This window comes from Rhinatrema bivittatum, chromosome 3, assembly GCF_901001135.1.
Source record: "Rhinatrema bivittatum chromosome 3, aRhiBiv1.1, whole genome shotgun sequence".
In the NCBI taxonomy this organism is placed as follows: Eukaryota; Metazoa; Chordata; class Amphibia; order Gymnophiona; family Rhinatrematidae; genus Rhinatrema; species Rhinatrema bivittatum.
Genome location: NC_042617.1, coordinates 320,665,725 through 320,683,747, shown reverse-complemented (window position 1 = coordinate 320,683,747; position 18,023 = coordinate 320,665,725). Strand labels below are relative to the sequence as shown.

General features: G+C 46.9%; 1 protein-coding gene across 4 annotated transcripts in view; it reads left to right on the top strand.

Moving 5' to 3' along the window:
• Nucleotides 1-18,023, top strand: part of AMD1 (adenosylmethionine decarboxylase 1) — a 131,039-nt gene that overhangs the window by 83,473 nt on the left and 29,543 nt on the right. For all 4 annotated transcript variants that reach the window (XM_029595263.1, XM_029595262.1, XM_029595261.1 and 1 more), the window contains one exon: nt 14,135-14,290. In XM_029595263.1, coding sequence (XP_029451123.1) covers nt 14,135-14,290 — 156 coding nt within the window. The remainder of the gene's footprint in view (nt 1-14,134; nt 14,291-18,023) is intronic.

Sequence of the window (18,023 nt, the reverse complement as noted above, 5' to 3'; positions counted from 1 at the left end):
ACTTCAGTTAATGCTTCATTAAATCAGAGTAATTTTGTAGAGGTTTGTAAGACCAGCTTAATGTTTTAGTACAGAAAAGGTTACAATTTCCTGAACAACTAACATGAATTAAGCAGAGCAAAGATTATGGTCTAAACCAGTGATTCCCAAACTTGTGCCATGGTACACCCAGCACAGGGTTAATTTTATTGTGGCATGCCACCATCTTCACTATCTTCTTATTCTTCCTCTGCCCCCTGGTATCACCTTTTCTTCCTTCCGTCTTCCTCCAACCCCCTGGCATCATCAACTTATCCTCCCTTCCCTCTTCCCCACCCCTCCCATCATCACCTTTTTTCCATTCCCTCACCCTCCACACCCCTTGGAATAATCTTCCTTCCCCTGGCAGCATCCCTTTCGCTTCCCTTCTCTAACATCACCCTCTGGCATCACTCTTGCTCTTCCTTCACACTTTTGGCACTTCTTCTCTTCCCTCTCCTTCCACCCCTCTGGCATCACCACCACCTCGTCCCTCTCCCCAAGTATCATCACTTTCCCTGTACGTACCTGGATCAATCCAGACTGGGTTTTGCCTTCCTTCCAGCAGATGGAGACAGAACTTGAAGGGCACCCCCTCATAATCTGGTGTGCCACCTGCGTCCCTTCAGTATTTCTCAGTCTCCAGCAGATGGAGGTGATGCAGAACCTGCGGTCCTGAACTGCTTTTAAAGTTTAAAAGAATAAATAAATAAATCTAATACTTTACCAGTTCACAACTCAGATTCAAGCAGGACAAAAAGAGCAAGACTGAAAGTATAGCGTTTTTCCATCTAGTTGACTAGGAGTCCTGTTTCTCCCAGGGAGTCGCCAGGTTTTGGTGGGACCATCCCCCCTGGTTGAAGGTGCCACTGGAGCTGGGGTTGGTGACCCCCCCCCACCTGCCCCCTGGGGTTGGGGTGATTACAGAAGGTCCGTTCCCCCCCCCCCCCCCTCCCGCCCGCCAGGCACACCGGCTACACGGGTGAATGCTCTAAAAAAAAAAAAAAAAAACAAAAAAAACAAGCTGTATGGACGTTTCTTCTCAGAGGACTCAGCGGCGGTAATTTTCTTCTTTCTGCCAGTTGTGCCTTCAGCTTCCTGACCCCACTTGCTTTCAGGCTGGTTTACTGCTTCAGCATGCCAGCACAGCCCCTGCCATGCCGCGCATGTCTTGGTGTGCGGCTTGCGGGGAGCTGGCTACCTGGCTCTCTCGCGCAGGTCTCTGTTCTGATGTCTCCCAGGTGGGGAGGGAACATTGGAGGTGGCGGAATGGTCGGCTAAGTCCCACAGCGCGGACAAACAGCTGAAGAGGCAGAGGGATCAGGCCGACCCATTCCCGCTGAGCGTGGGAACTGCAGCCATTTTGGATTCTTTTGCTGCTGCGTCTTCCTGAGCGGCAGTGGGAGGGGATCTCCTGCCACAACTTACTCCCCTGCATCTGAGTCCTGAGAGCCCTCAAGACTCTCTTTTCAGGGTCAGGATTTCCCTGAGGAAGACCCTGTTCTTCTGGTGGGAGACTCTGGGGCCCAGACTGCTTTTACAGCAGACTTTGTGCTGCTAATGCACAAAGCCTATTTGGCGAGTAGAGCGCAGGTGGGGATGGCACAGGGCCCAGCGGATTGTTACCAGTTCCGCCTTCCTGGAAGGTTTCCAAGCCTTCGGAGCCACAAGTGGCAGTCAGAATTCATAAGATTCAAGGGCCCTCACCTTGGGAGGATCAACATGACCCTGACTCCCCTCAGCCCCCCTCCCCCCCTCGGGGCTCGATAAGGACGCTGAACCAGAGTGGCCCGCTGCGATGGAGGGTGATGACCCGAGGGTTGTTTGTTTATTTCAAAGAGACAAACTTAACCCGTTAATTCCGCATGTCCTAGATGAGTTGGGACTTACACTCCCTCAGGATGTTCCAGGCCATGACATGGTGGATCTTATTCTGGCTGGATTGCGTGCTCCTGCTAGGACTTTTCCTTTTCACCCTATGCTAAATAGCTGATGATACAGGAGTCTGGCCTGAGAGTGGGGTGAGCGATGGCCAAATTATCCTCTGCCTGAGGAGTCCCTGGCGATCTTAAAGGTTCCTAGGGTGGATGCTTCGGTGTTGGCCGTAACCAAAAGAACAATTGCTCCGGTAGTAGGAGCAGCAGCCCTGAAAGACCCTCAAGACAGGAAGCTCGAAGTCCATATCAAGAGACTCTTCGAGGTATCGGGACTAGGAGTCCGAGCTGTTGTCTGTAGCAGTCTTATGCAGCGAGCAAGCCTAAGGTGGGTTCAGCAGTTCCTCAGGTCTAGAGATCTTAATCCACAGGAGTTGGAGCAGGCAGAGCGCTTGGAGGCATTGTGGCATATGGCACAGATACCTTGTAAGACTTTCTCCGTACCTCGTCCAGGACTATGGTGTCCACAATTTCAGCCCGCAGACTTCTGTGGTTGCGTAACTGGTCGGCGGATGTTTCTTCTAAGGCTCGGCTAGGGTCTCTTCCTTTTAAGGGAAAATTCCTGTTCGGAGACTATTTGGAGCAGCTGATAGTCTTTAGGGGAGACTAAGGTGCATAAGCTTCCAGAGGATAAGCCTAAAGGTATTCGAAGTTTCCTCCCTCCCTGCGCTCGCCTTCGAGGGCAGTGTCGTTTTCAGCAGAGCAGGGTGGCTTCCCAGGGGCAGAGACCAGCACCAGCGAGGTCTCATTCATGGTCCTTTTCCTTTCAAGGGTGCAGACCAGCCAGTGACGCCATCAACCAGGGCTCCTCTGGACCCAAATCTCTCAATGAGATAAGGCTGACGCATCCCTCTGTTCCATTCATCGGGGGATGGCTGTCTCTTTTACGAGGAATGGGTCAAAATGTCAGACCAGTGGGTTCTAAACACTACAGAACACAGGCATTAGAATTTGCTCGGCCTCTTCAAGACCTGTTTCTGATCTCTCCCTGTGGGCCTGCAACAAAGAAGCAGATTGTTTCTCAAACCCTCAGCAGGCTGGAAGACCTTGGGGCCATATATCTGAAGCAAGAAACCTGTGAGGGAGTCAGTTGGACCATTAGATGACAGAGGGGTTAGAGGGGCTCTTAGGGAAGATAAGGCCATTGCAGAAAGACTAAATTAATTCTTTGCTTCCAAGTTAACTAATGATGTTGGAGAGATACCAGTTCTGGAGATGGTTTTCAAGGGTGATGAGTCAGACGAACTGAACGAAATCACTGTGAACCTGGAAGATGTAGTAGGCCAGATTGACAAACTAAAGAGTAGCAAATCTGGACCAGATGGTATGCATCCTAGGGTACTGAAGGAACTCAAAAATGAAATTTCTGATCTTAGTTAAAACTTGTAACCTATCATTAAAATCATCCATTGTACCTGAAAACTGGAGGGTGGCCAATGTAAGCCCAATATTTAAAAAGGGCTCAAAGGGTGATCCAGGTAACTATAGACCAGTGAGCCTGACTTCAGTGCTGGGAAAAATAGTGGAAACTGTTCTCAAGATCAATATCATAGAGCATATAGAAAGACATGGTTTAATGGAACATAGTCAACATGGATTTATCCAAGGGAAGTCTTGCCTAACAAATCTGCTTCATTTTTTTGAAGGGGTTAATAAACAAATGCTTAAAGGTGAATCAGTAGATGTAGTGTATTTGGATTTTCAGAAGTCCCTCATGAGAGGCTTCTAAGAACTAAAAAGTCATGGGATAGGAGGAGATGTCCTTTTGTGGATTACAAACTGGTTAAAAGATGGGAAACAGTAGGATTAAATGGTCAACTTTCTCAGTGGAAAAGGGTAATCAGCAGAGTGCCTCTGGGATCTGTACTTGGACTGGTGCTTATCTATCTCTCTCTAATCGTGTATAGAGAGACCACCGCCTCCAGCCTTTCGTGGTGCGGGGGTTGGGGGGGGAGGAGGTCGGACAGACAACAGCCTGAGCCTGTCCCGCTGCCGGGGAAGGGGGTAGGGAGTCGCAGTACACAGAGGGAGGTATGGAGAGAGGCAGGTGTCCCTGTAGTGGCGCCCCTCACCCTCTGCATCTCACAGGTTCAGCAGGGTACAGCCGGCCCTGTAGAAGAAGGAAGTGGTTGAGGATGTGAGAGGGGAAGGAAAGGGAAGATGGGAGGGGATGGACAGAAAAGGGAATAGGATATGAGTAAGTGGGAAGGGTAAGAAGTTGTGGAGGAGGGCTGAAGGAGAGGGGAAGGGGTTGTGGATGAGATCGGATGGATGGAAAAAGTAAGAGGATATGAGTGCATAAGTGGGAAGGTTAAGATGTTCTGGAGATGAGAGAGGGAGTGGAGGAGGGCTGAGGGAAGGGGTTGTGGATAAGGTGAGAGGGGAAGGAAAGGGAAGATGAGGGGATGGAAGGAAAAGAGAAGAGGATATGAATAAGTAGGAAGGGTAAGAAGTTGTGGAGAACAGAGTGGCTCTGACCGTGCCGGTCTGACCGATGGAATCTCGCCCGTTTTAACGGGCTTAACGGCTTGTCTGGAAAGGAATACGATGAGTGAGGTTATCAGATTTGCGAACGATACAAAATTATTCAGAGTAGTTAAATCCAAGCGGATTGTGATACATTACAGGAGGACCTTGCAAGACTGGAAGATTGGGCATCCAAATGGCAGATGAAATTTAATGTGGACAAGTGCAAGGTGTTGCATATAGGGAAAAATAACCCTTGCTGTAGTTACATGATGCTAGGTTCCGTATTAGGAGCTACCACCCAGGAAAAAGATCTAGGCATCATAGTAGATAATACTTTAAAATCGTTGGCTCAGTGTGCTGCAGTAGTCAAAAGCAAACAATGTTAGGAATTATTAGGAAGGGAAAGGTTAATAAAACAAAAAATGTCATAATGCCTCTGTATAGCTCAACTTTCCCATCATTCAGTGGTGAGTCCGCCCAGAAAAAAGCCAGAAGACCAAGACCTCACTTGTCCACACCTCCAGGAAAAGAACAGAAATTCCTCGACGCTTTTTGGCGTAGGGTCTTCCATGGAGCCATGTTAATCTCCCGTATTGCAGCTTTCCAGCTTTACATCTCGCAATACAACAGAAACCTGTTCAAACAGCTCCAGGATCTTTCTGATACTCTTCTTGACCAGTTCATTGCCATTCTAAAGAAAGGTCTGGATACTAGTAAACATGAGGTGCGCTCAGCTTATGATATCTTCGACCGTCACCAGGGTGTCAGCAGCTGGAATAAGTGCTCTGAGATGGGCCTGGCTCAAGTCTTTGGATCTGCGTTCAGAATTTTGAGAGGTTAGCTGACCTCCCCTGTACAGGAGAAACTTTTTGGTGAGAATTCAGGAGACTGTTGCTCAACTTAAAGACCAATAATGAGACGCTACGGCAACTCTCAGCTGGGCACATGGACTTCTCCACTTCTAAATGCCCATTCCGTAAGGAGGGTAAGCGAACCACCTTTAAGGCACACAGATACTACCCACCTCAGACTCTTATGAGGGGGTGCCCTTTTCTCTCTCCATCTGCTGGAAGGGAGGCAAAACCCAGCAGTCTGGACTGATTCGTGGTGGTACAGGAATGAAAATTAGCAGGTAAGAACCAGTTTTCCTTTCTTCTCTTCCTTCTCCCTCTATCCCCTGGATCATAACCATTTTCTCTTCCCATTCCTGGCCATCACCACCTTCCCTTCCCTCTCCAACTCCTCTCCCTCTACCCCCTGGAATCACCACTCTCTTCCCTATCTACCCCTCGGGTATCATCACATATCTTCCCTTTTAACTGGCATCTTCTTTCCTTACCTCCCTTCCTTCTCCCTCCACCCAGCTTCTCTAGCCTTTGTCATTATCTTCCCTGTTTCCCACTGCCCACCTCCTGCCCTGCCATTGTTACTTCCCCTCCCTTTCTCACCTGCCTGGAGCAATAACCTTTCTTTACCTCTCCCCTCACACTCTGGCATATTAATCTTTTTCCTCCCACCTACCCCTCAGCACATTCAGCTGCTGCTTCTACCACTCCCCCATCTCTTGGAATGTGCAGAAATCTGAGCAGTGCTTACCTGGTTCCTCTGCTGGCTTGCCTCTTCAGTAGTATCAGTAGGAGGCCTACAGGTCTTGCAAGACTACAGGGCTCCATGCAGAAGAAAGCCAGAAGAGAAGGGAGCAACAGCAGGAGATAGCAGGAGGGGGTGTTTAGAGAGCAGCACCTGACTGGAGGACATCCTGCAGGCTAGGAAGGTAAAAAGCAGTGGAGACTGCCTGCACCTCAACTTTCCTTATTGGGCTCTTCTCATGTCACACCTGCAGGTCAGCCACTGCATCCTGCTGTGGCACATCGGTTGGGAAACACTGGTCTAAACCCTTTTATTTTGAAAAGCAAGATAAGTTGAATAGCATATAACATGCTCTTGGTCGTGTTCTCTGGAAATGTTAGCTTATCTTATGGATTTGGACACTTAACATTCATTTCCTAGCATGTAGACAGATGGACTCAGGGATCAATGGGTTGTGCTCCCCTGCCAGCAGATGGAGATGGTTGCCTTAGATTTACCCCTGCAATGACCTCAGTCCTTCAGTGTTTCTCAGTCTCCAGCAGATGTAGACATGCTTTCCCTATGGGGATTGCTGTACCTTTTGGAAGAAGAATTTTTACTTTTAAATTGGAGAGAAGATTGAGCCCTGCTCTCCTGTGATGATACCTAAAGGTCCCTCTCCCAGTTGAGAATTCCTGAGGTAATTTCTGGGATCCCTCAGAGGTGTGCCTTGGTCTGGTAGCTGGTTCCCAGCATGGACTTTGCTGCTCAAGCAGCTTGAAAGGCAGCGGGTGCAGGAAGCCGAATGCAGCGATGACAGCCAAAACCTTCCCCCTGCAGCCAGAGTCAGTCTCTTTACTCAGCTGGTAAGCGCTGAGCCCAGGTAAGTTTTAAAAAGAAAAAGGAAGATTTACCTTCAGAGAAGAGGGGTTTCAGTAAGACTTCCTCCAGTGTCCTTGGTCGATGCGCCGTACCAAAGTTCCGGATCCTGTTGGGGCATAGGGAAGTGGGCTGTTGAGTGGCCCCCTGGTGGGCTAGGCCCCACTTTAAACTTTGTCGGCACACCGCAACAGCACCATTTTGTGCACGTCTTTGTGCATTTTGCATTGCCTGCCATAGGATGGCGCGGACTTAAAGGATGCACACGATAGACTGTTGGAGTCTATCCTTAAACAAGCCTTTGACACACTACCAATGACCTTACAGATTGCTTCTTGTTGTGCCCTGGTAGTGCATTCGTGCCTACTTCTCTCTCAGGAAGTGGATGACTCTGGGATGAACCCCATAGTGGCTATGGAACCTGCTGCCACCTTTTCAGACGCGGGCTCAGATTTAGTCCATACTTCAGCCAGAGGAGTGGTCTCTGTAGCAGCCAGAAGACAGCTATGGCTGCAGAATTGGTTGGCCAATGCAACCTCCAAGGCCAACCTTACAAAGATGCCCTTTAAAGAATCACACCTTTTTGGAAGTGAATTGTAAAAAACTGGCCAGTAAATGGGGCAAATCTCCAGTCTCTCGGCTAAGAGGGAAGCAGTTGCAGCACCCCTCACCTATGAGGGGCCCGGTACAGGAGCTCTCAACATTTCCACCCCTACAGAAACTTGACATTTCAGAGGTTTCGGTGCTTTGGAAGAACTCTATCCTTTCATAGTCGGCACCCCAAGAGCAGAGCAGGTTCTAGTTCAGGATTGTCCCGAACCTCCCAATGAAATTTTACTGACCTATCTTCAGAACGAGGAGATAGGTGGCTGACTGTCTCTTTTACCAAAGGTATTTCGAGATCACTTCGGACAAGTGGGTACTGGAAGTCATACGAGGAGTATATGCGCTGGAATTTTGCAGCACTTCTCGGGACATATTCATGATGCTTCCTTGCCACTCCCAGCGCAAAAAAGCAGGCAGTGGAGATTAGTTTAAGGCTCCTCATGAGGGCTGTAATCCCCAGTACCTGTGCCCCTGTGTGGCTTTTGAAGAGAATACCAAAGGGCTGAGGTCACTGCAGGGGGTGTATCTAGGGTGACATCAGCTTTGAAATCTGACTCCATCTCCATCTGCTGGCAGGGGAGCACAATCCATTGGTCCTGAGTCCAACTGTCTACACTAAGGAAAACAATTATCTGGTAAGTAATTTCTCCATTATCTAAAATGCTGAACCACTCTTGCGGGCCGATACAGTAAAAATCGTGGGAGAGCGGGCTCTCCCAGCACGCACACAGGCCACTCTCCTGTGCAAACAATTCAGTAAGTTAATTTATTTAAATTAGGTCCCATGGTAAAAGAGGTGCCAGGGACACTAGTGCGTCCCTAGTGCCTCTTTTTGGACAGGAGCAGTGGCTGTCAGTGAGTTTGACAGCCGACGCTCAATTTTGCCGGCGTCTGTTCTCAAACCCGCTGACAGCCACGAGTTCGGAAACTGGACGCCGGCAAAATTGAGCGTCTGGTTTGCGAGCCGCGGGCCCATTTTTTTTTTTTTTTTTAATTTATTTTTATTGCATTTCTTATATTTATTACATACAGTAATTCTGATACAGAGGTACGGCAAAAAAAAAAGGAAATTCAACTTCAATTATAAAATACAATATTCCCTCAAAATAGTATCAAATCTAGGATAATATTTAAAGTAATATTAAATATTAGCCACGGGCCCATTTTTAAATTTTTTTTTTAACTTTTGGGACCTCCAACTTAATATCACCATGATATTAAGTCTGAGGATGCACAGAAAAGCAGTTTTTACTGCTTTTCTGTGCACTTCCCTGGTGCCGGCAGAAATTAACGCCTACCTTTGGGTAGGTGCTAATTTCTTAAAGTAAAATGTGCGGCTTGGCTGTATCGCACGGGCTGTATCGCTCGGGAATGACTAATAGGGCCATCAACATGCATTTGCATGTTGCGAGCACTGTTAGTCTTGGGGAGGGGGGGGGGGGGGTTGGACACGCGTTTTCGACGCGCTATTACACCTTACTGAATAAGGGGTAAAGCTAGTGCGTCAAACACGCGTCCAAATGCCGGTTAACAGTGTACTCCACCGGAGCGCACTGTACTGTATCGGCCTGTTGGTTAGAAAGGATTAGCTTTCTTCATCTTCAGTTGCTGAAGCAAGAAATCTTGTTGATGGAACTGGCTTTTGATGAACTCAGTTCATGATCCCTCCGTTTAACAGAATGAAGGAAAATCTTCTTTCCATTTGTCTGGCATGGGGCTGAATTAGATATGATCTGTGGGTAACATTATCCAGCGGCACTGAACAGACTTACCTTTACAAGCTATAAGAGCTTTGAGCCCTACTGAGCATGGGCGGGAGTTACCTCGAGAGCTGCCTCAGTCTGTTTTTGTCTGAGCAGAGCTCAGACATGTACTCTGTCTTTCCAGATCCTTTTTTCCAGAATCCTTAAGATTGTTTTTTCTCCAGTTTTCTTCTTTTTTTTGTTGCCTTGCTGCCCTACAGCATCAAACCAAAGCCCAGGTCGAGGACCTGTGAGCCAGCATCACTGATGTGCTGATTGATTTGCTGGATATACATACACATGGTGCATTGAAGCACTGGAAGTGTCGGTGCTCAAAGCACTGACTCCTCAGAAGAAGCTGTATGCAGGCCTCTCTAGGCCAACTGCTGTCAGGGGCTTAATCGAACTTTAGGCTTTCATGCCTTCTGAGCTGATAGCGGAGGGCTTCTGATTAGACTCCTGCTTTGCCTCTTACTAACTGCTTGATTAAAAATGAAGAAACCTTACCTCAAATCAGAGAACACAGTTGCTCAAATTGACTGCAGCTGGAGGGAAAATATTTTTCTGCCTGCTCATACAGAGACAGAAGGCATATAATCAACCCTCTTCAGCATTTTTGCAATGATTTTTTTGACCAAGAAACAGTCACCCATCGGGGTGAGCATTTCTCAGAACCCTTCATGCGGGGTTCTTGATCCTCTCACATATTGCAGCGGAGTCATACTGTTCAGAGGTGGCGGACCTGGACTTTCCCCTGGGGCAACTGGAAGAACTGGTTTGCCTTCATCATGGGGATCCTTGGTCAGTAAACTGTCACTTTCGTGATAAGAGTTCTAAATATACACAGTCTCACCCATTTCTGGTTATGTCTGATATTGTACCAGAACACCTGTCATACTCAAGGTTTGGGGAACAGGTGCAAACAAAGCTTATGGCCTGATGTTCAATAGCAGCTCTGGGTTCTACATGTGTTTACACTTCCTGTGTTACATGGCTTGTTAAGAAGTGCCACAAGATATGCTATGGCATTGCATAGTTTTCACCTCATTGAAGGTACCTCATATGGGGAATTGGCTTTTGAGGATTGCTGTAGGTTATATTTACATATGTAACTCCATTGAACATCCACATGATAGTCAAGGCCCCTTACATGGAAATCTTGGTCCCTCTATGTGTCGGCTGCTCTGTCAGAGCAAGGAGATCTCCCAGTTTCCAACATTCTGAACTGTTTGCCGATAAGAATGTGGTAACACCTATCTGTCATTCCTACAGCTATGAGGTTGACTCAGATGTGGAGTTCAAATTCTCCAGGGTTCGCAGTCATCAGACTGCCACCTCTCAATCATTAGATCTAACCTGATTAGGGTTTCTAAACATTCTGGGCAAGGCATTCTTCCAAAGTGCCCTGAAATTCAGTATCCGAGGTGGGGGAGGGGGGGGTTTCTGCGATTTGCAGAGGACAAATTTATTATTCATAACTGCTTTTGGAGGTGGAAGAGTGCATTTCTTCCCTTCTCAGTTTCACCTTTGCACTTTTCTACCTCTTTTATGATTTGGCTTCAGCTAGAGTTCAGCGCATGACGTGGCTCGGGCGTTCAAGCTCCTGGCAACAAAAAGTAGCCCTATGTACCTGGTCTCTGATAACTTAAATAACCATTCTTAGCACTGGTCATGTTTTCATAGTAATCCGGCTAGCCTATTTTAGCAGTACCACCTACCTTTCTGGCAGTAGGTGGTAGTGCTGCATACTGTCAGCCTTAGACTGCACAACAGGCCCACCTCTAGCCCGGGCCCAATTTTTTCAGCTCTCCAAACTCTGTTCCGGAGCAGGACAGGAGTAACATCTGTGTTCTCCCAGTTGCCATCCCCTCTGTGCTGTGATTTTTGATCCATCTCTGCCTCATTTGAAGCAGTCTTACCATGCAGTGCAGGCACTTCATTTATCCAACGATATTGGTGAAACTTAGCAATGAATATTAGACATTACCAGGAAAAGAGCTTTTTCAGTAGCAGGACCATCCCTCTGGAACTGTTTACCCAACCCTCTCCGCTTAATATCAAATCCTTATTTCAAAAAAGCTTTAAAAACATTCTTTTTTCAACAAGCATTTAATACTCCTACTAAGCATTTCCCCGATCAAAGATGAAGCTCTCATCTTCCCAAAACTCACCCATCAGACACATATTACCTCAACTTCTCCTCTATCATCCCATCTGCTTTCTTCCTAGGATATTTTAATCCAATAAGTTGCCACCCCCCCCTTCATCCCTTTTACCTTCCCTATTCTGTTTACCCATGGCATGTTACCATTATTTTTTAATTAATAATTTCTTTTAGCTAGCAATTATCTAGCTACTTAGCTAAATTTATGTATTTTATGTTTATTTTAGTTATATTTTATTTTTATTTTATTTTAACCTGTTGTAAACCGTTTTGATAAAATTTTATTTTAAAAAGCGGTATATAAATACTTTTAAATAAATATGCACTATAGGTCCAAAGGAGGTAATGCTGGTCTCTTCCTCCCAGCAAGGTAGAGTTTTCTCCTCCCTCCATATTTCCTAATCCCTAATAATTACAACGATAGAGGCCCACTTCATATCAGGGGCCTTGAACCAAACCTCTGCATTGTTGGGAATTCAAAATGTCTTCCCTCAGTATATTTTTCCCTTGCATACAAACTTAAGAATGGATATGCAATCTTGGACGGAAGGAGGTTAATGCTTATATACATATCCATCTTTTACATTGCCGCTACATTTGCTTCAAGGTGGAGTCTTCTCATTACCAGTACAGGGTACTCCCATTGCTTTAGCAGCAGCTCCAAGAGTCTTTACCTGCTGCCTTAAGATGGCAGCTACATAACTTCCATCACCAGAAGGTTCAAGTTCTTTCCTGTAGCTGGTCGACTGGCTAATCACAATGCAATCCCGAGAATAAACATGGTTTTTTTTCCCTGCACAAGATGGCCTGTCTTCTACAAAATTTAAATTTCCGGTTTTCCACATATTGAACCTAGTACTTGCTTGAGGAATGAGATCCTTTGAACCATGGATTTAGCCCCATGGCTAGAGGGAGTTTCTCATTGAATCGAGCATACTCGCCCATTAAATTAACTTTAAAAAATAAAATATACCTTGCCTTTATCTGTTACCTACATGGGGTCTCCACTCAAGATCAGCTGACCCAACTATTCACCACAGGTCCAGATTTTCACAACAGTTTTTCTAGTGGTAAACACCCATTGTAATTCGGGATAGGGAGCCACCTCAAGCTCTCCCTAATTGTTTCTCACTAGCAATGCACATTACCTTGATAGAGGTGCACACAGATTTTGACACATTTTTCGAGGACAGAACACCTTGTTTTGAATAGCCTATGAGGTAGTTGTTTATCTCAAGACACAAGGAGGCGCAGAATTGTAAACACTTTGCCAGGAAGTGTTCAAGGTAGCGGGATGTGTGCTGGATATTAGCCTCCTGTCTCCCAAGGCTATCCTACACACTGGCGGTTCACCTCAGCAGAATGTTCCAATCATGCAAGTGGTTCTTTCATAACTGGCGAGCTATTCTTTAGGGGTTTGACTGGCCTTTGATCTGTTTGTCTATGCAGAGTATTTTTATTTAGATTTATATTCTGCTTTTTGCACTTTTCAGCACTTCAAAGAGGATTACATTCAGGTACTGTAGGTATTTCCCTATCCCCACAGGGCTTACAATCTTAAGTTTGCACCTGAGGCAAAAGAGGGTAAAGTGACTTGTCACAAGGAGCGACAGGACTCGAAACCTGGTCTCTTGGTTCATAGCCCACTGCTCTAAACCACTAGGCTACTCTTTCCAGTGCTCAGACTGGCTTAGGGTGTGTTCTTCCTCCATTGGCGGATAAGTCTCATGGGCATTTTTTCACCACTACTACAGCCCTCAGCTTGGAACTCCCCACATATCATGTCTAATTCAGCCCTGCTTATTGATGGGGGGAAAAAAAACAAGTTTGCTTACCATAAACATTTTTCCGTAGATAGCAAGATGAATTAGACATGAGTCAACTACCTAGGGATATACTTATATTAGCTTTCCTACAGACTGAGGAAGCTCTAGGAGGTGGGTGCCCATATGGGAACTCCCGCACATGTTCAGAGTTCAAAGCTCTAATAGCTTGGACAGAAGTCTGTTCGGTGCTACTGGATGATGTCACCCACAGATCATGTCTAATTCATCTGCTATCTACAGAAAACACCATTTATAGTAAGCAAACTTGCATTTGTGGTAGAAATCTCATTGATAGTTGTCTGACCCAGGTGATTCTCATTTGTGAGGCTGAGACCTTGTCCAGCAGTATGGCAATTCATGGTTGAGCTAAGATTCCCATAATGCTTTGTGCAGGCTTTTTATTGACTTGCTGTTTTCCTGGCCTAACATACTATATTCTCTCTATTTGCCCTTTTCTTAGCCCTAGTTCTTCCTCATTTATAGTTCCAGAAAGGTTAGTCTGTAGGAAGGCTGCTGGAATCTCATAGATTTGAAATACAAGTTTGGGACTAGCTAAGTTTGGACAGATTGCTGGGGTAATGTGCTTGTGTCCTATGGTGCAGGGATGACTGCTGTTGGTACAAGAGCAGTGCTATAGTGTTAAGTCTGATGCCACTTTCAAGTCTCAGCCAGCAGAGCACCTTGGTGGTTCTGTTACCCTAAGAAAAGGGGGAAAATGTGTTCTGCCTGTATTCTGCTTTTATATGCAGGTAGATCTGGATATCATTAGAGCAGGAATCTGATACACAGAGCCCTAATTGATGGGTAGTAATAGGGAACAAGAGGAAGTTGCAAACTTTAGCCAAGGCTAAAATTCAGAAATACTTTAAAAATAAAAAGGAAATGCCATTACTATTTGGTAATCTGACACTTTTGGTCTCTTCAAAGGGAACTTACTGGACTATTCACATCACTCCAGAACCAGACTTTTCATATGTTAGTTTTGAAACTAATATATCTCAGACATCCTATGACGACCTTGTCAAGAAAGTTGTGGATGTTTTCAAGCCAAGAAAATTTGTAACCACCCTTTTCGTTAATAAGGTAATATTCTTCAATATTCTTTCTTAAAACATATTGAGCATCTCTTGTAATGGTTTATATTGCAGGTATTCCATATATATTTGTGTGCACAGGGGCAGCTCAAGGCAATGTGCTGTCTAAGTTGAGGGTTTAGGTAGTGCTTTCCCCATACCTCACAAAGCATGGCCCAGATTTATTTATTTATTTATTTTTAGATTTTTATATACCGGTGTTCCTGTATTAAAATACAGATCACATCGGTTTACATTGAAACATAAAAATTATGCCAAGAGGCGGTACATATAACAAGGTTATAGAACTTGTTTAAAATCAAAACAGATTTTTAAAATCAAAACAGAAAATCAAAAACAGATTAAATCAAAAGGGCCAAGGAGTCTGGCTCTTTTGATTTACTGCAGAAGGAAGAAGGCAGGGATCAGAGTAACCAGAGGAGTAGTAGATTTTCAGTGATATTTCCACGAAGCTGACAACATTGCCACACTCCCAAGAATCCTATGATCTTTCTCACGTTTTTCCAGTATCTTCCCCCTGTAGAAGTTGAGGATGGGTGAATGGTAGGAGTCTGTATGGTGGATTCTCTCTAGGTTGGTACAAGGGTATTAAACACCCTAGGCAAACTTTACAGCCTTGTATTCCCTCCTACCTACTCTCACCACACAGTTAAGATATGCATTTATAACAGACAGCTTCTCCCCCACAACTCCTCCAGATAACTCAACTGCTGTGAGGACAATGGGCAAACATGTGGTTGCTCAGGCACGTCCACTTTCCTCCCCTGTGGTGTGCTTTGAACCACATGGTTCTAAATGTGCCAATCAGACCCTGGCTTGGGAGGAGGGAGGGAGGATGTGCCTGAGCGACTGCAAGTCCCATCGTTCTGATAGCAGTGAGCGGGTGAGTTAATAGGCAGGGAGTGCAGAGGAGAAGCTATCCAAATGACTCTGTGGAATACTAGGAGGGAGGATGTGCCTTAGTAACTGCAAGTGCTGTTGTCTTCATAGCGGCAGGTAAGTTGAGGGATTGGGAGGACGAGCATGCAAATGATTGTCATGCATCATTAATGTGGCTTGACCTGTGAATAAGACTACCATGATTTTGAAGGCAAAATTTTTCAACTTATAAACGAGTCTATATGATAGTTACCTGTATGTACCCAGATCAGCCAGATAGCTGGGTTTTGCCTCCCCTCCAGCAGATAGTCAGAAATTTGACTGATGCTGCCAGTTAAGTTGAGGTGCCACCTGCAGTCTGCCAGTATTTGTCTCCAGCAGATGGTAGAAGTGCAAATTCCAGCAGTCTTGAGTTTCAAAAAAATAAAATAGAGGAAGATCTTGGACCTCTGAAGTCTTTAGCCTCCCAGAGGGTTGCTAGATCACAAGGGGACTATCCCCTCTGGTAATTGAGGCATCTGGGCAGAGGGTTGGAGACCTTGCCACTCGCCCCCATTCAAGTATAGCCGCCAGGGTTGACACTGGGATGCCCAGTTCACTCACCCTGCCAGGGGATAGTAGGAACCTGCAGCTGGGCACCCTTTATAGTTTAGCTGGTTTGCAGGTAGGATCAGCGCGTCCCGGCTCTTGCGACTCTTGTATCTCAGCTCCCCTGCCCTTTTAGGCGCTGCCTCCTTCAGTCTGGGGTTCGGACCATGCGGTGTGGTGCGACCCGTGGGGCCGTGCGCGGCTTTTGCACGACGGCCTTTGCACGGCGTGCCTCCCCAGTGGGAAGGGACCCTCCGGAGTGGATGTTGCAAGGATGCCTTCTTTGTGCCAGGAGCCTGGTAGGCTCGTTTCGGCGCAAAAGCCCTCAGGGAACCCATTCCCGCTTAGCATAGAACGGAGGCCATTTTGGGCTCTGACTCCTCCTCTGTTTCTCCAGATTTTGTACACTTTATCAGCAGAGTTTTTAAGGCTGGACGATTATCCAGGTGCAGCCATAAAGGGGGTTCCCAGGGCCGCAGGACCAAGCGCCCGTGGCAGGAAAAAGTGGCCCCCACGAAGCTTGGGGCCCCGGAGGGGTCAAGGGGCCTCCAAAGGGGATCGGCCAGTTCGTTCTGGCCTCCCCCCCCCCCCCCGACTGAGGATTCCTCCCCTGTTACTGCCTGGGCATCAGTTCCCCGGGGGGGGGTGTCTCCTGATGCAGGGGACCAGGACCCAGACCAGTCGCTCCTGGATGTGGCAGGCCTTGCGGGAGATGACCCCCAGGGTGGTGCGTTTGTTTCCCACTGAAGAACTAGCCACTCTAATTCAGGCCATGCTTGAGGAGTTAGGTATTGAGGCCCTGCAAGAGAGCTCTATGCTAGGGGACATGGATCCAGTGATGGGACTTAGGGGTCCCACTGCGGCTTTCCCCTTTCATATGTCAGTACCCTGCTCTTCAGGGAGTGTGACACTCCAGATGCTGGGTTGAAGATGAGCAGAGCCATGGAGAAGTTATACCCACTTCCGGATGAGGCACTGGATCTTCTCAAGATACCGAAGGTGGATGTGTCTGTGTTCTCCATCACTAAGAAGACTATCCCTGTCATGGTTCCGCGGCACTGAAGGACCTTCAGGATAAGAAGCTAGAAGTTCAACTCAAAAAGATTTTCGAGGTATCTTCCCTGGGTGCTCGGGCTGCTATGTGTAGCAGTTTTATGTTGCAGGCAGGCCTTCGTTGGGTGCAGCAGCTCCAAATGGCTAAGGCCCTCTCAGAAGCGGAGTCTCTCCAGGTGGAGCAGCTGGAGGCCGTGGTGGCCTATACTGTGGATGTATTGTATGATCTGCTGCGGACCTCCGATAGAACCATGACGTCTGCTGTTTTTGCTCGCAGACTCCTTTGGCTGAGGAATTGGGCGGCAGACATCTCCTCCAAATCACAGCTGGGCTCTCTGCCTTTTAAGGGCAAGCTGCTATTTGGTAAGGAGTTGGGGGAGAACAAAGTTCACAGGTTGCCTGAGGATAAGCCCAAGGCGAGGCCTTCCTTTACCTCGTCCTCTGTTTCGGGGAAATCGTAGGTTTCAGGCCTGTAGATCATCAGGTTCTTAAGGCAGGCAGCACTCTTAGGGTCAATCCTTTCGAGGTTGCTGGCCTGGCAGAGAAGGTACCGCCCAGGGCTTGGGCGGAGCAAAGTCTTCTCAATGAGGCGAGGCTGGTGTCCCCTCCTCTATGCTGCTAATAGGGGGTTGGCTGGCTCTCTTTTACGAGGAGTGGACCAAGATTACATCCGACCAGTGGGTCTTGGACATAAGTCAAGATCATGCTTCAGAGTTTGCGTGGCAACTAAGGGATTGTTTTCTAGTCTCCCCATGCTCTTGCCAGCAAAGTGTTGGCCGTACAGGCCACCGTCTGTCGCCTCAGAACTGGGACCCTAGTGCCAGTACCCCTGGCAAGAGCAAAGGATAAGCAGGCACTCAATATACTTTGTGGTACCGAAGGAGGAACGTATTTGCCTACCCATCCTCTATTTGAAGGTGTAGCTGGGTTTAAAAAAGGTTTGGATAAGTTCTTGGAGGAGAAGTCCATTAACTGCTATTAATCAAGTTTACTTAGGGAATAGCCTCCGCTATTACTAGCATCAGTAGCATGGGATCTTCTTGGTGTTTAGGTAATTGCCAGGTTCTTGTGGCCTGGTTTGGCCTCTGTTGGAAACAGGATGCTGGGCTTGATGGACCCTTGGTCTGACCCAGCATGGCAATTTCTTCTGTTCTTAAGGTGAATATAGCTTTTCGGGTGCAGCGCTTCCGCATGGAGACCTT